General features: G+C 31.0%; 1 protein-coding gene across 1 annotated transcript in view; it reads right to left on the bottom strand.

The window, feature by feature from the left end:
- The window catches only part of VPS13C (vacuolar protein sorting 13 homolog C), a 186,969-nt gene that overhangs the window by 71,857 nt on the left and 87,949 nt on the right, over positions 1-27,163 (bottom strand). Inside the window, 13 exon segments of the mRNA XM_051973796.1 lie at positions 3,156-3,325; positions 3,742-3,872; positions 6,275-6,431; positions 6,835-6,982; positions 8,818-9,122; positions 10,493-10,660; positions 11,524-11,627; positions 14,433-14,546; positions 16,857-17,019; positions 18,156-18,215; positions 21,010-21,089; positions 21,390-21,546; positions 25,353-25,489. Coding sequence (XP_051829756.1) covers positions 3,156-3,325; positions 3,742-3,872; positions 6,275-6,431; positions 6,835-6,982; positions 8,818-9,122; positions 10,493-10,660; positions 11,524-11,627; positions 14,433-14,546; positions 16,857-17,019; positions 18,156-18,215; positions 21,010-21,089; positions 21,390-21,546; positions 25,353-25,489 — 1,894 coding nt within the window.

Raw genomic sequence — 27,163 nt, 5'->3', positions numbered from 1 at the left:
GTTGCATTATTTTATAACAAGAAGCATTACTTATCTGAGAAAATAGCTTATTTTCCCCAGATACCAGATAAACGAAGTGTTATTTTCTTCCACATTTCGTGGTTATTTTTAGTTCATTATCTAAGTATATGTGACTAAGATTTTTCTTTCTTCCTGTATTTGTACAATTTTTTTCTATTCTAGGTAACTAAATATATTGCACCTAAAATCAATTGGAACAATTAATTAAAACCAATGCTGCCAAATTATTTTTAAATATAATTTAAAAAATTTCCCCCATTTAGATTAGCAAAAATCTTTAATTTTTACCTCTCACATGATCGGCATCATCCTGAGATTTTCCTTTTTTCACTCTTGAATCCTCTGGAGAAACTGGTTGTATAGAAGTCGGCTGTAAAGCTCCCTCTCCAAGATTTTCCATTAAGATTTTCATTAGAATGGTTAAATCTTCTTCACTAAGGGCAATCTTAAAACACCAACAAGTTACATGTAAAAAATATTAGAATCACAAAATTATAAAATAAAAAATCTTTCATTCACAAAGTTATTAAATCATCAGTTATTTACATATTTATATATTAACATATGAAAAAGGAATATAGTTCAGCAATAAACAAAGGGCATTACAAATGATATTTTCAAGATAATCTAGTAGTATTCAAAGAAGACTTCCTTGTTCTTTTAATTATAACCTACTTAAATCTGTTGCAAGGGGGGAAAATAGAGAAGTGTTATCAAATATGGCACCATTTACAATTAATTTATTGTCTTTTTTTAGATATCACCACTTTGAATATATGTTACTATGAGATATGTCATAATGATAAATGTATTATGCTGATTTCTATAGTATTTTTCTCCATACTCACCTGCATTGGTTTCAGATTCCCTTTTATTTTCATCCCTGGAATTTCTGTATACCACTCTGCTGCTAAGTTTCTTTGGATGGACCAACACATATTCACTGGCTGTAAAATTTCAATGTCAGGTATTGAAGATCCAACCTGCAAAATAATTCTGATAAGAGAACAAAATTTTTAGAAATATAAAAAAGCTACCTGAAATTGATTACAGTGGAAAAGTTTCACTATTATTTGTTCATGAACAGAAATTAATATTTGTATTCTTATAGACAACTTTCACAAGGAAAGAGTTTTCTTTAAGTTTTTTGACTCTACAAGTTGATTACCCTTATTTTTCAACAGACAATCATATTAACACTAATTTAGATTCCCCAGTGTTCTATCATCCTTGTATAAATATATTACTTGAAAAAGCTAATAGTAAAAAGATACAATAGCACAGAAAAGATTCTATCACTGTAGAAAAACACTGCTGAAGCTGAAGGACAAAAAATGTTAATCCACAGTCTATTCCAAATATCATCAAACTGGAAGGAAATATATATCAAATCTTAAAGACTTGTCATGCAGAGTGAGTAATGTTATATTATCTGTCTTACAGCCATTGGCTATGGTACAGCAGTAATGAGTGATACCACATTTTTATTTTAACTGAGCCTCCTCCTTACTTTGTCTATCTCTCCAAACAAAAATGTTTATTGCATTCCACAGAATTTAAAAAAAAAAGTTTTCAGCAATATTTGAACCATTTCCATAATATATTCTCAATTTAAAAGTATTGGAAACAAAAATTAAAACTATTACCATTGGTAAATATATTATCATCAAAAGCTATATAAAAACAGCAAAATTAACCAAGATCAGATTTCTTTAAATTGTACTAAGATTGTTGAGATCAATTTTGTGGAGTGTTCAGTTGCTTGAAGAGCTAAAATAAGCAAATATGTCCAGAGAAGAAAATTCATTAATTTGCATCTGTCACTGTGGAAGAAGTATATTTGGGATTAAAAGAAAAACATTCACATTCTGGCTCTTGTTTGCCCACGAAACAAGTCACTACATCTCTGTAGGCCTCAATTTTTTCATCTATCCAATGAGAAAGTTTAACTAAATGACCATTACAAACAATAATAAACATCAATATAACTAATCAAATTTACTTTTTAAAAAACAGGTTTTTATTTAAAAAATAAAATCTTTTGTTTTTGTATTGTCAACATTTCTCATTGCACCCTTTCCTGTCCCCTTTCAAAGAGAGCCATCTTTTTATAATAAAGAGAAAAGGAGAAAAACAGATCAACAAAACTAAATAACATGTCAAAAAAAAAGTCTAATACTGCATTCAGCAAAAATCTCCTACGCAGGAAAGAAGTGATGAAAGGTTAAAAGTTACTTCTAAAAAATTAGTTAAATCCTAAGTTTTTCATTAAATATAAAGACAAGATATATGTACAGGATGTGTTCAATAAATTTCAAAATTAAACAGGTTATTATTTATTTTTCCCCTTTAGGTACTTCTTATAACTTATAACTTTCCAGTTATAAATTGAGGGAAAGCTTAAGAATGTTATTAAAATAAAGGCTCTTTTAAAGTTTGCTTGAAATTCTCATTATTATTAGACATTAATGAAAGTAGTGCCTATAAAAGATGTTTGCCCCCCCAAAAAAAATTAAGCAAAGGAAATACAACCTCTAAAATTTTAAGGAAAATAGACTGTTTTTGATATAAATAATTTAGCAAAAGTTTATCAAAAGAAGCATTCAGCATTAAAGCCAAGAAAACCCAAGTTCAGTTTTGATCTCTGACACACACTGGCTACTGTAGTCCCATCAAGTCACTTCACCTCTCAATGACTGAGGAAATTCTCTGAGAACATAGAATAGAGAAAGTGCCAACTTACATTAGTAGAAAAAGTTTCCTCACCCAGGAGCTTCTCAGACTAGTGAAAAAATTGTTCTAATCTTTAATCCTGTCCCTAGTTTATCAAAAGGATCTTCTTCCACCCCAATAATTATTTCAATATTATTTTTATTTCCATCCTAAGTCTTAATGTCTTTTTTTTATCATTGCAATTTCCTTAAAAAGAAAATGATCCATTTTGCTGGTTTACTTTTAAAGTCCCTTATATCAGGAGTACTGTTTCCTAGTTGTGATGAAAAATATGATTATGTAAGGCTCAGCCAAATAATAAGTCTCAAATGAGAAAACACTGAAAATTTTAATTATTGAAAATTTAAGTACATTTTTAAATCTCAAATATGTAATTCATCCAAAACATAGCATTAACAAACCTTGATGTAGCTTTTTCAACACCTTCTCTAAGATCATCAAGTGTACATGTTTGCAGTTTAAGGTAGATATTTAATGAACCATCATTGAACATCTGTCCCTCTGAAGTCATAAGATGGAGCCTGAATTCACCAAGACGTAAATGGTCACTGTGAAATGAAAGTGTAGAACCCTATGGCACATTTTTGAAGAGAAAGATAATAAAACCAATTGGTAATTAAATAATATCACAGAATCACAGAATTAAACATTTAATTGGCTTAACAACTCGATACAATATCAAACAACTGTTCACTAAAACCTGTTCATATCCCTTGATCATTTATCAATTAGGGAATGTAAAATTTATTTGAGAATGAAGCCTTTATCAAAGAAAGTATTTTTTTTTTTTTTAGTATTCACAATGCTATCCATTCATTAATTCATTTATTCAAGAAATATCTAAGTGCTTTTTATATATGAGGCACAATTATTCCAAAAGTATGTTAGAAATCACCTTAATTTCACAAAGTTAGAATCCTTTTTTACAAATAAACGTATATTCTACTTTGTTCAACTGCATTTCCTACTGTAGAAATATTACATTACCTGATTTATATCATTGTTGTAGAGGACAAGTGAGAGAGACTCAAAGTGGAAATCAAATTGAAGACTAACATTTTGAATGTCAGAAGGCTTCAGAGTTTTCATGTCTTGTTCAGGAGTATCAAAATCTGAACCTGAAAAAAAATTTTTAGCAATTTTTTATTTATAAATACAGGAAAATCTAATGACAACTCCCATTACTAGAATATTTTTCAAAGTTCTACATGTTAAAAGATTTGATGGAAAAGAGGATCTTTTCTAAATTAACCTAACAGCAAAGTGGCACTGACAAAATTTGTCACTCCTATAAAGAGCAAATACAACTTCTGTTGATCTTGACCAAGTCTTTTAATATCTCTGTAAAAAGCAGTATTTTTATGTCTTTGTAAAATGGGGATTATAAACTACTTTGTAGATTTTATTTGAAAGTAGAAGGTACTATCATTACAAAAGGACTGTTAGGATGCATTTTGTACTACATTTTCACATATATACATGGAACTTAAAGACTTCAAGAGATCATCTAGTTTATTCTCTAACTTTTAGGTGGAACCACAACTAAATCTATCTTTTTATACATACACGCATGTATTTATAGTTACCAAGAAGTCTTCATCCAACTCAAAAACATTTTTTTCATTTACTTTCCCTACCACTTCTATCAGTATCCCTCCATTAGTAATAATGGCAATCTGCCTAGATGATGCAATAGCATCTTATCTTTTTATTCTTCTAGCCAAACATCCCTGTGTCTGTCAAAAGCACTACCATTCTTTCTGGCTACCAAGCTTGTAATTCCGGCACTTTCTTTAATTCCCACCTCTCCTTCACACTGTATGTACATACATAGGTATAACGAGTTGCCAAATCTTGTAGTTCCTACTTCTTCAATATCTCTTACACCTGACTCTTTCTCTCTGCTCAAATATCCACCAAAACGTTTTAGGCCCTCATCATTTCTGAGTTGGATTACTACAATGGCCTGAACAATCTATTTCAAGTCTCTCCCCAAGCCAATCCATCTTCCACACTACAGCCAAAGTGATTTTCTGCAAGGACAAATAGGATCATGGTACTCCCTTACTTCCTAAATTCTAGTATTACTTCTATAATACACTATTAACTTCTTTTCTGGAATTTAGAGCTCTTCACCATGTGGTCTCAACCTGCCTTTCCAGTTTCTTTCTCTATTACATTATTTCCCCTACTAAATGCTGTAATCCAGCTAACTTGCCTTCTCTTTACTTGGCAATATCTAGGCAGACCAAAAGAAGGTAATAATTTCCAGTGCTGAGATATTAAATATAAAGAAAACTGAATTGTTATACAGCAGAAATTATCAAACAAAATCATGGAACTACTTTCCCTGGAGAGCTTTCAATTATATTAAGTATTTACTATATTACAGGAATGATGTTAGGAGTTAAAGAAAGAAATACAAAAAATGAAATCCTATTCAAGGAACTTACATTCTAATTGTGTAAACAGAAAAAATACAAGTAAATAAACAGAAAAATACACAAAACAATTTAGCATAGAGAACGCTAACAACCGAGGAGTGAAGGAAGAGCCGAAAAGATGTAATGTAAAAAGTAGTACTTGAGCTGTACCCTGGAGAAAGAGAGGAATTGAGACATTGGTGAGGAGAGAGTGCATCTGAGGCATGTGGGAAGGTCACTGAAAAGGTACAGAGACAGGAACAGAGTGCACGAACATGAATGAAAAGATAGTAAGTTTTATTCAAGAGTTATTGAACTTGAGATATCTGCAGGATTTCTAATTTGAAAAATCCAGACAATTAATGATATGAAGCAGAAGCTCAGGAGAGAGAAGAGGGCTGGACAAACAAATGTGTGAGGCACCTGCCTGATAAATGTAGCGACTGTGGAGAGAGAAGAGCCTTGGAGACACCCACACTTAGAAAGTGGGATATGGAAGGAAGGCAGAAGCAAGAAAACATGTTAAGAGCATCCACAGTATCACAAATTCAGAGTTGGAGGGAGCCTAAGAGTCCATTTAGTGGATAATAATAAAGAGAACAAGAATCCCAAAAGTTAAGTGACAAAGTTATTAGATATAAAAGGAAAGATCTGAATTCATATCTTGCTGAATTCAAGGTCAGCATCTATCTATAATCATCTTGCCAGGAATTCTTGAAACATAAAAAGAGTTCAACTATACTCTGTACAACCAATATAATATAATTTAGAAAGATGTCCATAAAAACGTTGCATTATTTTATAACAAGAAGCATTACTTATCTGAGAAAATAGCTTATTTTCCCCAGATACCAGATAAACGAAGTGTTATTTTCTTCCACATTTCGTGGTTATTTTTAGTTCATTATCTAAGTATATGTGACTAAGATTTTTCTTTCTTCCTGTATTTGTACAATTTTTTTCTATTCTAGGTAACTAAATATATTGCACCTAAAATCAATTGGAACAATTAATTAAAACCAATGCTGCCAAATTATTTTTAAATATAATTTAAAAAATTTCCCCCATTTAGATTAGCAAAAATCTTTAATTTTTACCTCTCACATGATCGGCATCATCCTGAGATTTTCCTTTTTTCACTCTTGAATCCTCTGGAGAAACTGGTTGTATAGAAGTCGGCTGTAAAGCTCCCTCTCCAAGATTTTCCATTAAGATTTTCATTAGAATGGTTAAATCTTCTTCACTAAGGGCAATCTTAAAACACCAACAAGTTACATGTAAAAAATATTAGAATCACAAAATTATAAAATAAAAAATCTTTCATTCACAAAGTTATTAAATCATCAGTTATTTACATATTTATATATTAACATATGAAAAAGGAATATAGTTCAGCAATAAACAAAGGGCATTACAAATGATATTTTCAAGATAATCTAGTAGTATTCAAAGAAGACTTCCTTGTTCTTTTAATTATAACCTACTTAAATCTGTTGCAAGGGGGGAAAATAGAGAAGTGTTATCAAATATGGCACCATTTACAATTAATTTATTGTCTTTTTTTAGATATCACCACTTTGAATATATGTTACTATGAGATATGTCATAATGATAAATGTATTATGCTGATTTCTATAGTATTTTTCTCCATACTCACCTGCATTGGTTTCAGATTCCCTTTTATTTTCATCCCTGGAATTTCTGTATACCACTCTGCTGCTAAGTTTCTTTGGATGGACCAACACATATTCACTGGCTGTAAAATTTCAATGTCAGGTATTGAAGATCCAACCTGCAAAATAATTCTGATAAGAGAACAAAATTTTTAGAAATATAAAAAAGCTACCTGAAATTGATTACAATGGAAAAGTTTCACTATTATTTGTTCATGAACAGAAATTAATATTTGTATTCTTATAGACAACTTTCACAAGGAAAGAGTTTTCTTTAAGTTTTTTGACTCTACAAGTTGATTACCCTTATTTTTCAACAGACAATCATATTAACACTAATTTAGATTCCCCAGTGTTCTATCATCCTTGTATAAATATATTACTTGAAAAAGCTAATAGTAAAAAGATACAATAGCACAGAAAAGATTCTATCACTGTAGAAAAACACTGCTGAAGCTGAAGGACAAAAAATGTTAATCCACAGTCTATTCCAAATATCATCAAACTGGAAGGAAATATATATCAAATCTTAAAGACTTGTCATGCAGAGTGAGTAATGTTATATTATCTGTCTTACAGCCATTGGCTATGGTACAGCAGTAATGAGTGATACCACATTTTTATTTTAACTGAGCCTCCTCCTTACTTTGTCTATCTCTCCAAACAAAAATGTTTATTGCATTCCACAGAATTTAAAAAAAAAAGTTTTCAGCAATATTTGAACCATTTCCATAATATATTCTCAATTTAAAAGTATTGGAAACAAAAATTAAAACTATTACCATTGGTAAATATATTATCATCAAAAGCTATATAAAAACAGCAAAATTAACCAAGATCAGATTTCTTTAAATTGTACTAAGATTGTTGAGATCAATTTTGTGGAGTGTTCAGTTGCTTGAAGAGCTAAAATAAGCAAATATGTCCAGAGAAGAAAATTCATTAATTTGCATCTGTCACTGTGGAAGAAGTATATTTGGGATTAAAAGAAAAACATTCACATTCTGGCTCTTGTTTGCCCACGAAACAAGTCACTACATCTCTGTAGGCCTCAATTTTTTCATCTATCCAATGAGAAAGTTTAACTAAATGACCAGTAGGGTATTTTCAAGTTCTAAAACTACGACTCTATAATTAAATAACCTTGTAGGCACAATCACTGAAATCGTTTCTCCTTAACATTTGTATAATTTTGTGGACTGATGTTCATTGAAAGTTGTCTTCTGAGTGGTAATGTATGTGACCCAATATAATGACAAAACTTTTTTTTTAATCACTTTTACTGGTTTTTAATAAAATTATTACTTTAACAGGCAAACTTCATACACAGGAAAAACCTAAATGCAAATGCTAGAAACTCTTTTGAAATATATATATTTTTATATATATATAATTTTTTTCACCTTTTATGTTCATGTTCTGTCACAATCTATTTTGTCCTATATTTATTTGTGATTATGAACTATTGCTTGCTATAGTGTGGAACAGAGGTGACCCCTAGGTTATTGAAGGATATGCCAGGAGAGTCTACACAAAAGTACAAAATGACTAAGCATTCTTTGATGGACTGTATGCCAGGACTATAATATAAATGTTTAACCAGAGCAACTCTTGAAGGTGAAGTCATAGAAACTTTAATCTCTATCAGAGAAAAGAGTACCCAGTCAATGAAATCAGAGACCTGATTGTCAAGTTCTTTCTACCAGACTATAAATTCTATAAGGGAAGAATTGTATCTTCTATGTCTTTATATCTCCCACAGCACCAATCAGTATAGTATATAATAAATGTTTGAGGAATATAATTAATTTGACAAAAAATAATGACAAGAAAATTACTGAAGCACACCAAATGCTTCTGTGGTTAAGACAAAAAAAAGGATAAATATCTTATCCAAATCAAATTCAAAATGACATTTCACCAAATAACATATAATTCAAATACATGCAGGAAAAGTTTATTTATACCTTGATAACTTCAGCTGAGTGAGTTGTATATTCATTTTGTCAACAACTGGAGGAAGATTACACGGCTCCACAGGGACCAAGTTAAATTTATTTTCAACTCTGATTAAACCTAGATCTGCCAAAACAGCATTGGAAGATACTGAAGACTGTGGGATAATAATAACTGGTGCTTTCAGGTTGATGTCCACAGAAAGACGGAAACTCTTTTGAGCAAAATCTTTCATACTGGAAGCAGCCTTTTCTGCAGCCTGGGCTGTGGCAGTGCTCACAGCCTCTTTAGCTTTCTGGAAATTGTTGAGAAAATTCTGTTGGAAGAAAGTGGAATCTTAGAAATGATATGTGTATTATACAAAGAGTGAGGAAATAAGCCATATGCATAATATAAAGAACAAAAAAAAAAAAAAAAAAAAAAGGACAAAAAAAAAGCCAAAAACATCAGGAGTCACCTGATGGATTTAATGATTTTTTTTTTTTAATCAAAACCAAAAAAGGTATAGAGAATAGTAAAGGAAATAAAGCCTCCTCAGGAAAAGTGGCTCTAGCAGCTCATAATTAAAGATTTTTTTAACAGCTACATGAGGCTAATATATTTTAATATTTTAAGTTGCTGGTGAGGCAGGTGATGATATATAATGGTCAAAGGAGTTCATCAGAAGTTCCTTATATCTATAAAATCATGAGTCTGGACGACAGCTATCTATCCTGAATCAATGAAATGGGATTCTAGAAAATGGGAATTGCTGGCACTGAACACTTTTCATTTTTAATAAGCAACTAAACAAACAATTGGAACAATTCCTAGAATGGATTTTCCTTCTCCCCCTCCCAATCTATTTGTTTTTTACCCCATCCCTAAAGGCTCAACTCCGGGGCCATCTCCTCCATAAAGCCATTCTTGGCTCTCTCTTAATATAAAAAGTGTCCTCTTCCTCCTTAAATATCTCATGACACTTTGCCTGGACCTCTCTTTAAACTTATTTTAGTCTCCTTCTTAACAACCATTTCATGATAATTTTAGCATACACATGATATTATAAAAGTTCCTTGAAAGCAGGCTTTAAATCATATCTAATATATCACCAATGCCTGTTAAAATGCCTCACCCAAAATTGGCAGCTAATCAACATTCAATGAATTTGAAACTGGGACAGGATTTAAAATAGGATTTAAGAAAATTTCATGTGTTCAAGTTACTTAAATTTCAATGAAAAATAAGGCAGATATCTTTAAGGATATAAGAGGCTATTCTTAGAAACTAAATAGAATACCCCCAAAAGTAATATATATGAAAAATTTTTAAAGTTTTTACAGAAATTCATGAACCAAAATTAGAATAACAATATACTAATTCTAATATGTATCATCTGCTAATAAATGCTATATGGCAAGGAAAGACTTTTAGACATCTGTCTCTTTCTTTAGACCAGAACTGAGGTTTCATGATTATAAGAAGCTCCAAATGAGGAAACTCCCTCTACCAATGTAAAATGGAACAAATTCAACAACTTATTTTCTTACAGAGGTGCTTGAGGCATTGATAGCTTATATGCTTCATTAAGTGGAGCTTAGCACTGTTAAATATGGGACATTTTTGACTACCCACATTCAAACACATTCATAAAAATTACATGGCTATCCTCCCCCCCCAAAAAAAGTGAATTGAAAAGAAACTTACCAGAAGTGACATGAAGAATTTATGAAGATAAACAATTTGAATGCAGCCCACTTTAAGACTTAATTTACCATCTACTTTAGACATATCAGTATAGGCTTTTCCCTCTGTGGCATCTGGATAAAGAGTCATTTGGAACCTGAAGACTTCATCTCCTACTATAGAGACAGCCTGAAAGTATTATATTTTGTTATTATACCAGTTTAGTCGCGTGAGCTTTATTTTTCTAATAGGAGTAAGAATTTCTTATAATGGCAAAAGAAATGAGATATAACTAACATTTTATTTTTAATCATGTTATTAATAAAAACAGAGAAAAGAGAAAAAAGTGTCATGTGGGAGATACACACACACACACACACACACACACACACACACACACACACACACTTTGCTCCATGTTACATTTGTCTGAAAACTGAACATAAGCCAATCTACTGTTAAGAATTTATTTTATTGCATGAGGGAAGGCAGTGGCAGTACTGTGGGAGAAAGTGCTAACTCTTAACATACAAGGGCCTCAGTTCATTTAACTGCCCTAAGCCTTGGTTTTTTCATCTGGAATGCTGAAGATAGACAGATTGATACATACATACTTAACATTTTGTTGTTGCCTGTCATTTTTCAGTCATGTCTGATTCTTCATGATCCTAAGTGGGGTTTCCTTGATTAAAAATGCCAGAGTGGTTTTCCATTTCCCCCTCTCTAGGTCATTTTACAGGTTACATTTTAAGAAATTGAGGCAAACAATGTTAAGCGGTTTGCCCAGGGTCATGCAGCTAGTAATCTGAACTCAGCAGGATTATTCTCCCTAACTTTATTCACTGTTCTAACCCAGATATCCATATATATGACTATATCTCCCAAAAGACTTTTTAAAAATAAAATTGTTAAATAATTCTTTCTACCTGTGATTTACCTGGTTATAAGTTGTTTTCATAAATTGTTTCTTATCAAGTTGTTTCCCTAATCCAAATTACAATAAACAAATAAATTTTAATTTTGAAATTTATATATATATTTTTAAAAATCACCTTTTTGTGAATGGATACCGGATCAGCATTTGTAACTATGATATCTCTGAGCCTGGCAAAAACTTCTGTCTTCTTTGACTGCACCGAAATAGATGCATCCATTCCTGTTAAAAACAATTAGTTCTCTCACTTACTTTCAAATTCAACATAAAATAAATCTAACAATAGTTAAGTGAAATAGTATGTTGTTAAGATAAAGATCAATAAAAATAATTCCCTGTGTTGGGAGAATGATTTTTTTTTAATGAACCAACTTTAATAATAATTACAAATATTATTACCAGTAAGATGAAAAAGTACCTTCAAATTAAAAAACAAACATCTTAAATAGATATGTGAAATGTGTTAGTAAATATTACTAGAATGTTGGAAAAAATCAGCTCAATAATGTGGTACAGGTTTGTTCCATTAAATTATAAGTTCTTAGAGGACAGGGACTTCTTTGTCTTTTTTTGTATTTCCAGCGCTAACAACAGTGATAGCACATAATAGGGACTTAATGTTTACTGATTAATTGATCTATTACACATAATCAAGTATCAATGTTTAACACTAGCTAAGGAGGTGGCTAAAATTTAATAAAAACTAAACATAACTCTAGCGAAAACTTGCTAAATGGTTTTTATGACTGACTTCATAATTTTAAATTACTTTCAACTGAAAACAAAAATTTCTTTTTAAGTTCCATAAGATCAATACTGAACATCAGCCAGTCCTATATTGAAATTCTATTTTATTATATGAAGGAACATAGTGGAAACATTGTGAGGGAAATATGAAGGAGCATAGTGATAACACTGTGAGGGAAAATGACAATTCTTAAGATCAAGGCATTAAAATCCTGCCTCTGTAATTCTGCATCACTGTGGTCAAATCACTTAACTATCCTGTGCCTTGGGAGCTTTATCTGTAAAATGAAGAAGACCAAATGAGAGAGACTTCCTTTACTGAGCATAAACTCTGATCTATGATCCTATAAAAAATCTTTATATAGCCATTAACATTTTCTGCCATCATACTCTTAAAAAATTAAAAGTCCTTATCTAAAACCAGAAAATTTCATAATATATAAAGGCAAGTGTACTATCTGAATTAAAAACAACTCAAAAGCCTTTACACAGTGGTAAATTAAAGATTAACTTAAAGTAAGAGCCACCAAATGACAAAAGACAACCATGCTCTTAAGTCTTAATTTAAATATCGAAAAAGATCCAAAGTATGTGATTGCTTCAGAAAATTGTTATATTTGACAGACATTCGAATATTTATTAGACTACATACAAGTTATAGACTCCCAGATATTTTAATCAAGAAATGTTTCCTTTAGCTTATTTTCTCTGATTCTGCACTGAAGTCTATCCCATGGATAGCATCAGACATGTCTCTGAAAAAGAATTTTTATTAAGATGCCCTACAATTTACTGGACAGAGTAAGAAAAAACATATATATGAAAAATATAACCATCTTCACAAACTATCAACCTACTAATAGGTTTCACATTAATGAAGCAGTACATCAGTCCTCCCAATATTTAATAAGCTACCTACCTCTTAAACCGCTCACCACAAATAATAAATGTGAATGGTTATATTTGAGAGTATATAGATATAATAATATGATGATTTCTATTGGAGCCATTAGTAAGTCTTTAGAAATCCTTTCAGATTCTTGGCACACATTAACAAAATAAAAAGCATACAACTTCAAAAGGTGTGTTTTGTACTCAATATATTTCTGCTTCAATTCAAGATGTCTCAAAAAGGAAAGGAAGATGATTTCATGACCACACCCTGACAATTTTTAAGTTATAAAATTAGCTTTAAGTTATAAAGTTGTTTTAAATTGTATTTGTCTGCTATATTATTGATTACAAAAATACAAATTAAAACAACTCTGAAATTCACCATTTCACACCTCTCAGATTGGCTAAGATGACCAGAAAAGATAATGGTAAAAGTTGGAGGGGATGTGGGGAAACTGGGACACTAATACATTGTTAGTGGAGTTGTGAATTGATCCAACCATTCCGGAGAGCAATATCAAACTATACCCAAAGGGCTATCAAAATAAGCATACCCTTTGATCTTGCACTGTTACTACAACTTACATGAACTGATGCTAAATGCAGTGAGTAGAACAAAGAGAATATTGTACACAGTAACAAGATTATGTGATGATCAACTGTGATGGACTTGGTTCTTCTCAACAATGCAGTGATTTAAAGCAATTGCAATAGACATGGGATGGAAAATGTCATCCACATCCAGGGAGAGAACTATGGAATCAAGGATGGAAGAATAGTACTTTCACTTTTATTTGTTTCTTCCTTCCTTTCTTTCTCATGTTTTTTTTTTCCCTTTTGGTCTGATTTTTCTTGCACAACATGACAAATATGGAAATATGTTTTTTAAAATTGCATATATTTAACCTATATCAAATTGCATGCTATTTTGGGGAGAAGAGAGGCAAGAGAAGGAGGAAGAAAATTTGGAATACAAAGTGTTACAAATATGAATGTTGAAATCTACCTTTACATGTATTTGGAAAAATAAAATACCATTGAATTTTTTTTTTGAAAATCATATTTGTCAATCTTAAAACAGTAACTAGAATACGTAAGAATAATTTCACTGTTTTATGTCAAATCTATTTTAAAAACTAAGAAAAAGTTCTCATATTACTTGTCACTAAACAAAATTTATCTAAAAATACAAGGTATAATATTTGTATTTTTTAATTTTAATTTTTTTTATTTTTTAATTCATTAATTGCTCATAACACATCCACCATACTGTTAACTTAGAAGCAAAATAAAAGGCAACCGATTTCAAAATAAAAGTTGCTACATACATTTTTAAAACTAGAAGACTATGACAGATCAAAGTAAGATGAATGTGTAATTACTTGCCTTGTACTTTAATATCTGCAATGTTACACTTCTGATCACAGACAAAGACATTAAATGCATTCAGTTTTGCAGTGATTTTCAGATCAAAAACATCTTGATGGGAAATGTCAGATACTGAAAAGTTACCAAAGTTATGATTAGCAAAGTATAATTATGAAATGACAAAGAAACGCAATCTCAAACTAAATAGAATTAAGAAGTACTTTTAGAACACAAATAATCAAAACAGCAAAATGAAAATAAGGTCCTCAAGATCAGGACCAGTTTTATTTTTGTCTATCTCCAGTTCTTTGAATGTAACAAAAGCAAAAGCAATTCCTAATTAAGCATTTAATTAATGTTAATTAAGATGAAATTAATTTCCAAATACTGGTCAGCTTAGAATAAGAAGGCAAACTGAATTAAGAGGAAACTCAATCCTAAATAACTGTAGTTAGCATTTACATAGCATTTTAAGATCTGCAAACTGCTTCCTTACAAAAACCCTATGTTGGTATGTCGTATTATCATTATTATCATTCCCATTTAATCAAGCTTCAGAAAGGTTAGGTGGCTTCATAGCAATTCAACAAATTTTTATTAAATGTTTACAATGTACAGCTCTTAAAGACAAAAAAAAATTTCCTTTAAGATTACATTTTCCTAAGTCTTTCCCAAAATCACACAGCTACTGAGTTATCCAGGCTAAGACCTGACCTCTGATTCCAAAATCCAATGCTCTTTTACTACACTGATGCTACTCTATGATGCTCTCTCTATACCTTAGAAGTACAATTATTTTATTGCCTATTTTAGTAGAATTATGTCATATAAAGAAACATGTCTATAATGGAATTCAACCAACTTATTATACCTATTTATGATATAGAAATGTAATCAGCATTTACCAATAATTTTATGCAGTCTATATTCTTTCTACTAAGTTGTAGATTGCTTCACAAAGATAATATTCAAATCACAAGAAACTCTTTATCTTTGTATATAAGAACTTAGCACAGTGCTAGGCACATGGTAAGTGTTTAGTAAATGCTTGTTGACTGATAGGAAAGAAAGAAAGGAAACAAACACAGCACAGATTCTCTTTCACAAGAGAGCTCAAAGAAGTCTTATTAAATATTAAGAAAACAGTAGAATTAGCTTTCCCTAACTATATTAACTGAAAATGATCTCTCATGTAATAGCATAACATTTAAAATTTTTCTTATGTTTTTATATTCTAATTTTTATTTTGGATTCTTCTGACCAGATAATTCACCTATTTAGGACTGTTACATTCTTCTTCATGTATCTTCTAGCACCTACAACAGCTGAACATAGGAGGCACATAACATAGATGATCACTGATTATTGCATGAAGGAAATAATGAATTTTGTGAACTAAAATCATTTGTGAAATATCTCCTCCTTCTATTCCTCTATCCAGCTGGTCACCTAACATTTATATATGCCAGGCACTGTGCTAAGTGCTAGAGATAAAAAAAAAAAAAAAAAAAAAAGAAAGAAAGAAAGGTAAAAGACAGTATATATTCTCAAAGATCCACCCTATAAAGGAGACAACATACAAACAATCGTATACAAAATTATACATATGCAAAAAATTTCAGATAATCTCAGGAAAAAAAGTCACTAAAATTAATCAGGACTTGGAAAAGATTCTTACAAAAATGGATTTTGAAGGAAAAGACTTGCAGGATGCCACAGAAGCTAGGAAGAAAAAATGAGGAGATAGCTTCAAGACATAGGAGACAACAAATGAAAATGCTTGGGTCACAAAATGGACTACTTTACACAAGGAAGAGCAAGGGAGGCCAGGATCAATGGATTACAGAATATGTAAATGAGTATAATGTACAAGAAGATTAAAAAAAAAAAAAAAAAAAGGGAAGGGATCAGATTATAAAGGACTTGAAAAGCCTGAGGATTTTTTTTTATTTCATCCGGAAGGTAAGAAAATCATGAAGTCAAATCTGTGCTTTATGAAAATCAATATGACAGCTAAGTGAAAGATGGACTAGAGGTGGGGAGAGACTTGAAATAGGGAGGCTTTTCAGAAGGATATTTTAATAATTCATGCATGAGGTGATGAAGATTTGAACTAGCATAGTGATAGAAAAGGACAAGAAAGAAAAGGGCATACATAAAAGATGTTAAGAATGTAGAAATAGCAGGATTAATCACTAATCAAATATGGAGGTGAGAGAAAAGGATTAAAAGATGAAAACTTTATGATGACTGAAAACCACTCCCTAAACTATCTTATTATCACAGTAAGGATCACATTTTTGTTTCTTTTATATATATCCCCAGGCTGCCTTTGTAGATGGAACTTATTGAATTCTTTTCTTTTGCACATTATAACAAAGTTTTTTTATATAATTATTCTAGTTTTGATTAAAAGAATAATAGTTATTGATAAAATAATACCAGCTTTGACTGTGGTGCTTTTAAGGTCCTCTATTGGCAGTTTCATCTCATATCCCTTCTGATTAGTGGGAAGGCCCTGGGATGGAATAGCTGAAGACATAAAGTCCATGATAGATAGCAAAGATTCCAAATGGAGGACTAAATCTAATGATGAAAATGATACCTAAGCCAAGAAACAATAGAAAATAATTTTAGAAATCATAAAAAACAAGAATAAAAAACTTTTTGCACAAGTTAATCAACAGAATATCTCAAAATACCAGAGAGGACTAGAGAGAGCTGCCTCCATATTTATTCTTACTAAGCACAAAAGTAACTTTTTTTTTTTAATCTCTAACTGGTTTTATAAAGCTTCACAAATCTATTAGTTTACTCAAAGATTCAGGCACTTTGATGAGATTTCAGGCCATATTTCAGACAAAAACTGCACTGAATGCTGAAATATGTTGTAGGCAATAAATGTATCCAATTATAAGAGGTTAAAAATCTTTACACATTAAAATTTACTTTTAATCTAAAGTCTTCAGAAATTCTCATCTAGATGTGGCTCTTTTCATCAATGACATAATTCAAGCCGTTCCAATGGTCTTGTGATGAAGAGAGCCATCTCTACCTAGAGAGAGAACTGTGGAAATGAATGTAAATCACAACACAGCATTTTCACTTTGTTGTTGTTTGCTTGTATTTTATTTTCTTTCTCATTTTTTCTTTTTTAATCTGATTTTTCCTTGTGCAACAAGAAAATTGTATAATTATATACGCACATAGTAGATTTAACATGTATTCTTATCATATTTAACATATATTGGATTACTTTCCATCAGGGAGAAGGGAGTGGGGGGTGGGAATTAGAACAAAAGGTTTTGCAAGGGTCAATGTTGAAAAATATCTATACATATGTTTTGAAAATAAAAAGCTTTAAAATAAAGACAATGTCATCTATTTTAAAATATATTCCTGTAGAATATTCCTATATTAATGCTAGCTAAAAATTTTAGCCAATAAAACACTGAGTCAAACAATAGTCACCTAACCTTTTTAAAAGCCACTTCCAAGAGAACAACACATACTGAATTGATTCACAACTGAACTCAGTGAAGAAAATTATTTTTCCTAGGAAATTAAGCTTTTTTCCTATGAGACCTTTATTTTTATATAGCTATCAGAGAAACTAATACTATTGTTGTGTTATGCTTATATTGATGGTGAAATCCTACAAAATCTGAGGCAATTTGTTGGAACTAGATTAACTGATTAATCCTACAATTAATGCCTGAGAATGAAGCATAAAATAATTACCTTTACTGTTTGTTTGGTACTATTATGAACAGTTTTAAATTCTGGTCCATCACTGTTTGCCTGTAAAATAAAGATTAGATCACTTGAATACAGACACTAAAAACATACACACTGAATTTATTTTATTGATTTATTTATATGATTTCTTAACTCTTTCTTTTCTAACTCTTTCCAAACTCTTCACTTTTTAAATAAGGCTCAGTAAATTTATATCCACAGTATAAAAAATGTTTCTACTTAATATAATACTTTGAATATATGGTAAAATCTAAGAAATCATATTCTAAATGTCTAAAAAGTCAAAATGACTGGACTATATACTCAGCTTTCATTTCTTCTGCTATATTATTAAAAAAATATAAAAGGGAAAAAGTACTCAGTATATAATTACTGTTTCTGCTTTAAAAAGTAAATGTTGCTAGAAGAAAAAAATTTCTTATAATTTATCTTTGTCACTGCTAGAGAAGATAGACGGTTACAATTAAAAGAATTCACTAGCCTGAGCAGAAATAGACTTGGAGGTCATCTAAATTAATTGTCCCATTTTACGAATAATGAAACTGAGGCTCAAAATGACGACTAAGATCACATGATAGTGTTATAGCTAAAATTTATGTGCAATGCCTGCCTACTAGTCAGGATTGTCTTTTAACTCTAATGTAACAATTTTTCCTTTCTCATCCCTTAGTCTTTTATTCCTATTTCCCTTTTAATTCCCTTAATTTAAAGCAATGAAGTCATATAGACTCCCAGTTTATTAAACAGCTATCTTCTGGCCCTATGGAAACAAAGATAAAAAATCAATGTCCTCAAAAACTATCATTTTAAACCAGGAAAATGGAAGAGGCTTTGAGAAGTACAAGATTACCTCAAAGGTTCCTCCCTGTTCAAAATCTATGATCCTATGTAAATCATGACACAATGTAAAATAAAAGGTCAAAAGAAAAACCTGAATATAATACTACAAGGAAATATAAGGAAGGACAGGGGAGGGCAGAAACTGCTGATCATGGAAAACTTCATGGATAAGGCAGAATCTGAACTAAGTCTTATAAGAATTTCAGGGAGCTGAAATGTTAAAGTCTGAACGTCGGCTTGTTAAGTCCAGGCTAGCTCCTTGGAGACCTCAGGATCAGCCAGAATCAGGATAAGTAAAAGCCCTTGGTCTTTAGGGGGAGAAGCAGGCAAACTGTCAGGAGTTTTACCAAAGAGCTCTTCTCGATTCTGGAGTCCAGAATCTCCACCTTTCTCCTCCTTGTCCTGCCACCAAGTGACTCTGGCCTCTCTCACCTCACCTTCTAATCCTTGCTTACAATTATCTTAACACAAACATTGAGCCAGCATCAACTGTGAGAAGAGCCATTTATCCAAACATATGCTAAGAGAGTCATTCATTGTCTCACATAGGTAATTAGCCTTAAGTGCTCGGCTGTCTGATTAAAGTACACCTTTTCATAGTTTCAGACCTTTACATCTACTCATGGCAATTTCCAGGAAATACACAACGGCAGTACAGAACTGGGGAACAGCAAGAGTTCATTTCCCTCTGGCTTGAATACTGTCAAAGGGAATAGTATAAAACAAGAATGGTAATACAGGTTGAAGCCTTGCTTCTTCTTCTTCTTCTTCTTCTTTTTTTTTTTTCTTTTGAACAGGAAGAAGAGTTCATTAATTTATCTTTAGTTAGGAGAACAAAAAAAGTATTGGGTTTAGAATCAACAGACTTGGTTATAAGTCTAGTCCCTGCTACTAATTTGATATATATATGCAGGTGACTAAACTTAGCTGTAAGTTTCATATTCTGTGAAATCTTATAAATAAGAATGCTGATCTAAAAATGAAAATGAAAATAGAATCTCTAAAGTTTTTTTTTACATCTAATAATTTGATTATATGAAATTTTAACAGCATATTAATACAGTTGGACTGTGCTTTAGGAAGACTAATTTTAATAGCTATGTAAAGGCTACATTTAGCAGAAGAAAGATTGGGAACAAAGAGATCAGTTAGGAGGTTACAGTACCTAGAGAAGAGATAAGAGAGACCTTCACTTGTAGGGTAACATTACAAACAGAGAGAAAGGGAAAGATGATTCAGAGTTTGTCAAAGTCAATCTAGTACTGACTAGATTTATGGTGCCAGACAAGGACAGATATGACTAAGCAACCAGGCAAATATCAATCAAAAAATAATAAAGATGCACAATTATAGGGAGCTAGGTGGGTAAGCAATGGGCTTAGTGTCATGAAAACACAGGTGTAAATCTCACCTCAGAAACTTACTATGTGACCCTGGACAAGCCTTAATTGCTTTATGATTCAATTTCCTTATGCAGGGAAGAGGTGTTACAGGCCTCTTAAACATCCTTTTCAGCTCTAATTCATATAATACTTTGTGCTAATAGCATCTTTTCCCAAACCAAAGGCATTAAAATTCCCAAACTGAAATAAAATCCTAAATGTAAATATTAGCTATCCAGTTACTTGGAGTTAAATTTCTTCTTACATTGTCTTTGTCTAAGTCTCTCACAAATATATGCAGTTTCATTTTAACAGTAATTTTTAGGAAAAACAAAATGATTGAGTGAGGCAATGCAAAGAAATATAGCTTACATTAAATGGATCTAAACTTCTATTTAACTTTGAGTTGACAATTTTTTTAGTAACTGGAATTGAAAGTCTTTAAAGATGAATGGAAATTTCCAAGGGTAAGAGCAGACAAGATGGCAGAAGTTTAAATATAAGCTTACCACTATAGAATGTTTTTAAATCAAATAAAAAAGAATAGGAAGAGAAATGCCAAACAAATTATTACAGCTACACAATAGTAAAGAGTTCTAGAAAATAAACAATACCTTTATGAATTCCATTTTTAGAAGTGGTTCATCAGTTACATTACAAGAGTTAATGATGCAAAGAGGTTCTCCTTCAGAATCTATAAGACAGAAAATCTGCCTGAGAAATCAACCCACTTGAAAGTCACATTTTTAAAGTAATCAATGACAACTGTTTTAAAACTTCATTGTCAACACATAATTAAGGTTTTAAAAAAAGTAACAAAGTTTTCTGTCAAACAATGAGGAGTCCTAATAGAAAACAAAATTTTATTTACTAAAATTTGTTACATAAAGTGTTTTAGAATACCACTCTATAGACCCTTAACATGATAATGAGAAAAAACAAACACCTCTTTCTGCTATTAACACTTTCATCAAGCCTACTATGTTACACTTACCTTTGAAATCATGAGATTTCATATTAATTTTCTTCAGATACATTTTAGCAGTCATAACATGAGTTTTAACCTTGGTTTCCACTCCAAGCTGCAACACATTTAGTTCATGTAAAGGCTTGACTTTTTTTTCTGATTTTTTCATCAGCGTCACCAGAACCTAAGAAATGAACACAAAACATTTAATTGATTTGATTATTCTTATATAAGAGAACATTTTAAAAACTCATAAAGACAGAATAACAAAAAATTGATACATGTTATAGGAAATTAGGTTATACCTAAATTACTATCTGAGCATAAGGCACACTAGAAGGTACATAAAAATCAGAGATCTTTGGAATACTATAGCCATACAACTATAATTTTTAACAGTGAGTGAAGAAAAAAATGTGAAATATAAAAAGTGAGTTTCTAGATTAAGTAAAGTTATTTCCTTTCCTATTTTTCCTATATAAAATCTTAGTGAAGCTGCTATCGGACCAAGAACTAAACCGTTAAGGATTATTTTGTCCAATTCTCTCATTTTCACAGATGAGGAAATCATGGCATATCATAAATTATTTGTCCAAGATCCAAGATGGAACAAATAATGCCTCAAATGACAAATGAAAATCACTTTCAGAGATTTTTTTTTAATGTATGGAGTGTTAAAATTTCATAGGTTGAAAGAAATCTTTGTGAGCTAGTCATGTAGCAAAACCAAAAAAATAAACAGCTAAATAATCTTAATGGACTTAGAGAAAGGTCTTTAGGGGATTGGGCAGAAGTGAACTGAGGCAGAGTAAAATAGCCCCCCCCCCCCCAAAAAAAAGCCATACATAATGACTACAAAAATAAAAATGGAACAATGACAAAAATGAACACTGAATAATTACAATAATCAAGAGAGATGGGGAACACAATATAGTGTCACACTTAGTTGATGTACTGATTGATTTAGATTAACTTTTTTTTAAAATAGCCTTTTATTTTCAAAATATATGCAAAGATAGTTTTCAATATTCACCCTTGCAAAACCCTGTGTTCCAAAGTTTTTCTCCCTCCCTTCTCTCTACCTCCTCCCCAGACATATGTTAAATATATATGTAATTCTTCTATAAATATTTCCACAATTATCATGCTACACAAGAAAAATCAGATCAAAAAGAAAAAAAATATGAAAAAAAAAATGCAAGCAAACAACAAAAAAGATGAAAGTACTACACTGTGATTCACACTCAAGTTTCCACAGTCTTCTCTCTGAGTACAGATGGCTCTCTTCATCACAAGATCCTTAGAACTGGCCTGCGTCATCTCACTATTGAAAAGAGCCACACCCATCAGAACTGATCATCACATAATCTTGCCATGTACAATGATCTCCTGGTTCTGCTCACTTAGCTTCAGCTCATTTAACTCTCCAAGCATCTCTGAAATTGTTTCTTATAGAATAATATTCTATATAATATAGAATCTTATAATAATAATATAATAGAATAATAAATATTCTATTTATTCTATTCTATTCTAAAAAAATAATAAAAATAATAGAATAATAATAATAATACATACACACACACACATATATATATAGACAAAAATTAGACAGGCACTTTTTATAATTTCTTTTTGTCTATTCAGCATCCAAGTCACAATGCCTAGCACACAGGAGGCACTTAATAAATGCCGGTTGACTGATGGTTCCTCAGGTCATGCTTTATATTTTGCTGCTTTCAAGAACCTACATGCATGCCATATGAAATATCTTTTCATTTACAAATGGGTAGGTTTCTACATGTAAGTTTAAAACATATTTTGCTGAAGGGGAAAAAAAAACTGACAGGTAATCAAAGAAAAAATTTCAAAAGAATTCACCAAAAAAAAAAAGGAAATGTCTGATTTAAGTTACTTAAATGCACAGGTATTACCAAGGAGATCATAAATGGAATAAAAAGCTGTGGTAATCAAAAGTCAAGGTCTTTTTCCTTCTAAATTACCATCTTAATGTGTTTGTATCTAGTATCATATCTCCTCCTTTTTAGCAAGTAATCTGAAAATTGCCTAGAATGAAAATAAGGATATATATGAAACATATACAATTATACAATTAGTAAATAGGATTATTTCTATACTAGTAAATCATTTCATTATCCAATTGTTTTGGGGTTAAAATTCCCTTAACCAAGTAATCATGTTTCCAGTAATCCAAAAAAAAAAAAAAAAGACACAAATAAAAATAATGTTACAAATTTTCCAATTAAGAACTCTGTTACTAAGGTTTCATGAAGCACACCAAAGAAATTAAATAATAATCAGAATTAACGACTAAACATAAAGAAAACTACTTTTGGAAATCAAAGGCACATGTGACCATAAAAAATAGAAAACAATGAAAATATTTTTTAAATATAAATGGCCACATTCTCATGAAATAATAAAGTATTATCAATTCCAATATTGTTCAGTTTTTAAGGCTTCACAGTGGATTAAAGCAGAGTATCTCAAACTATAGGATAACAAAGAAAAATAAGAGGATAGAGGGAAATCCATTAATATTGCTCTAAGAATTTTTAGAGACATCTATATTTTTAGATGATATTCTCCTTTCTACTCTTAAAAAAGATTCTCCCAAAAAAACCAAAATCCTTTAACTTACTTTTTATTACCTGGATCTCTTCCATGACTTATTCCTCTTTAAAAATACTTCCTGATTATGCCCAAAGGGCTACCAAGTTGTGCATGTCCTTTGACCAAACAGTATTTCTACTGGAATGTTAACATTCCTTAACACTCATATACCATAACTTATTCAGCCATTCTTCCATTTACCATAACTTATTCATTGTTCTATAGGAAAGGATCAATAGAATGATTTCAGAGAAGCCTGGAGAGACTTACATGAACTGATGCTAAGTGAAATAAGTAGAATCAGGGGAAAACTGTACACAGCAACAACAATATTATGTGATGATCAACTCCAATGGATGTGGCTCTTTTTAATAATGAGGTAATTCAGACCAGTTCCAATAATCTTGTGATGAAGAGAACCATCTACAACCAGAGAGAGGACTGTGGGAACTGAGTGTGGATCACAACATAGGATTTTCCCCTTTTTTGTTGTTATTTCCTTGCTTTTTTTTTTTTCCTCATTTTTTCCCCTTTTCCATCTGATTTTTTTTGTGCAGCATGATAATTGTGGAAATATGTATGGAAGAATTGTACATATTTAACATATTGGATAACTTACTGTCTAGGGGAGTAGGAGAAAGAAAGGAGAAAAATTTGGAATATAAGGTTTTGCAAAACAAAACAAAAATAAATAAATACATTTGGCCAAAAAAAAAAAAAAATTTACTGAAGTCTGGGCTAAGGCATATCCCAAGTCTTACTTTCCTTTTACAAATTAAGTTGTAGTTCATGCTAAAATTTTCCCTCTGAAATATATTATCTAAATAGGACTAAAACCTGATAAGCATTCCCAACATAAACATTTAAAAACAGCACTGACACAAAGACAATTGACTGTACACAAATCTCAAAAGAAGCCATATAAGATTTACCATAGCTACAGCATAATAGCAGCAAAGAACTACCCAAGAAAAAAAAGAAAAAAGATAATGTCCTCAGACAGCTGTCTATATACACAAAAAAGGAGAGCCATCCTCACTGGGAGTAAGAGTTGACCAATGGATAAAGGACCTGCAATAACAGCATCTCCACAATATCAAATAATTTTAAAAGAGGGGACTTCTCCCCAAGAAGATTTATGGGAGGATATAAGCAAGAACCCCACAGGATAAGTAATGAAAGGATTGAAGAGAGTATATAACTCCATTGAAGCACAGAAGTTTCAAAAAACTAGATTAGTAATGGGGATATTTTTACTTCCAAAGCATTGAATAATTACAAATTTCTAAAAGCAATTCCAACCTTTCAACTATCCTCAGTCAAAAAGTGGCTATAAATACCAACACACATACACACCTCTTTAATTTCAAATTTCAGCAGCACATTAGTGACATCTTCTGGCACAATTTCTTCAACTCTCGTAGGCAGAATTTCTTGTGACATACGTAAACCTTGTTGTGATGTGAACCTTCCACCAGGTTTTTTAGTTGTGCCTAAATAAATTCATAAACAAGGAAGAAAATTATGTAATTCTGTCCTAAAACAACCACTAAATTAAAAAAAAAATTTAATTCTACAATTACAAGTTAAACAATAATGCGTAGGGATATTTGTTATATCACATTCCAGAGATCCTAAGAAAATTCCCATTTAAAAAAAAGTAGTGGTAGTTATCTTTCTTCTCATATTACAATTTCTTAAAATATTAAATTATCTAGGTAGACACTGTAAAAATTTCATTCCACATTTATATCAGACTTCAACTTTTACTTAATGAAGAACTTTAATTTATCTGAAATCATGTACCAAATGAGCTTAATTAAAAATAATTAGTATAAGTGAAACATTTTATATAAATTTTTGTTGATATCTTTTCTTTTAACATCACCTACATTTCCTCATTGTTTATGCACTTGTTCTTTCTAAAAGAATTAATATTTTTACCCAAGATAAAGAGAGGGAAAAAAAAAAGTTCAGTAAAACCATCAATTCACCAAAAAAAGTCTAGAATTATATAGTGTTCCAAACCCTTGAATTCCACCTTGTCAAGATTGGGAGAGAGAAAAGAGGGGAAAAGTACAAGCATGGCTATTATAATTTCACAACTTTCCTTTTAAATTGTTTCATTGTTGTTCTATTTACTTTGTTGTCATCAATGTGTATATAGTATTACATTTTTACTTTACATCAGTTCACATAAATCTTTTGAAGTTTTCTTATGTTCTTCATATTTATTATATGCAATAACATATTTATATTCAATCATACACTACAATTTGTTTAGCCATTTCCCAAAAGATGGATACCCATTTTGTTTCCAGTTCTTTGAATAGTGTATAAGTAACCGTTTTATTTTTCTGCATTGATCACAGGGGTCCTCAAACTTTTTAAGTAGGGGGCCAGTTCACTGTCCCTTAGACTGTTGGAGGGCCAGATTATAGTAAAAACAAAAACTATGTTTTGTGGGCCTTTAAATAAAGAAACTTCATAGCCCTGGGTGAGGGGGATAAACGACCTCAGCTGCTGCATCTGGCCTGCGGGCTGTAGTTTGAGGACCCCTGAAATTTATAAATGGAATTTCTGGGCTAAAGGTTATGGATATTTTGGTTACTGTTGTTTGTACAATTCCAAATTGCTTTCCAAAGTAGTTATAGCAATTCAGATGTTCCACTATGATGCCATGACTTTGTGGATTTGCCTTTCCACAACTCCTCCAACAATATTTCCATATTTTGTCATCTTTGCCAGTCTGCTTTAAATATCTGCCTAATATGGAGAGGCTTTTGGTCTTAAATGTTTTGCATATAATCCTCCTCTTTTGTTCTATAGTATAAATAGAAACGCTCATTTTATCTTGCATTTGTCAAATTTTAAAGGTAATAAAATGACAAAAGATTTATGGTAAAATCTTTAATACAAGGTCAAATATTCATTTGAATTTATCACAGAATATGGTACAATCTGTTAGTCTAATTCTACTTTTGGCCAGTATACTTTCCTATTATCCAAATGGTTCTTATTAAATAAAGAATTCTTTCCTTAGTAATTTATGTTTTCAAGTTTATCAAATACTGGATTAGTGAATTAATTATTTCTGATTTTAGTTTGTATTATCTTTTTCACTGATTGACTTTTCTATCTTTTAACAAGTGTCAAATGATTTTGAT

Source organism: Antechinus flavipes, chromosome 2 (assembly GCF_016432865.1).
Source record: "Antechinus flavipes isolate AdamAnt ecotype Samford, QLD, Australia chromosome 2, AdamAnt_v2, whole genome shotgun sequence".
NCBI lineage: Eukaryota > Metazoa > Chordata > Mammalia > Dasyuromorphia > Dasyuridae > Antechinus > Antechinus flavipes.
The sequence above is the reverse complement of the archived record's forward strand: the minus strand, read 5'-3'. Positions and strand labels throughout refer to the sequence as shown.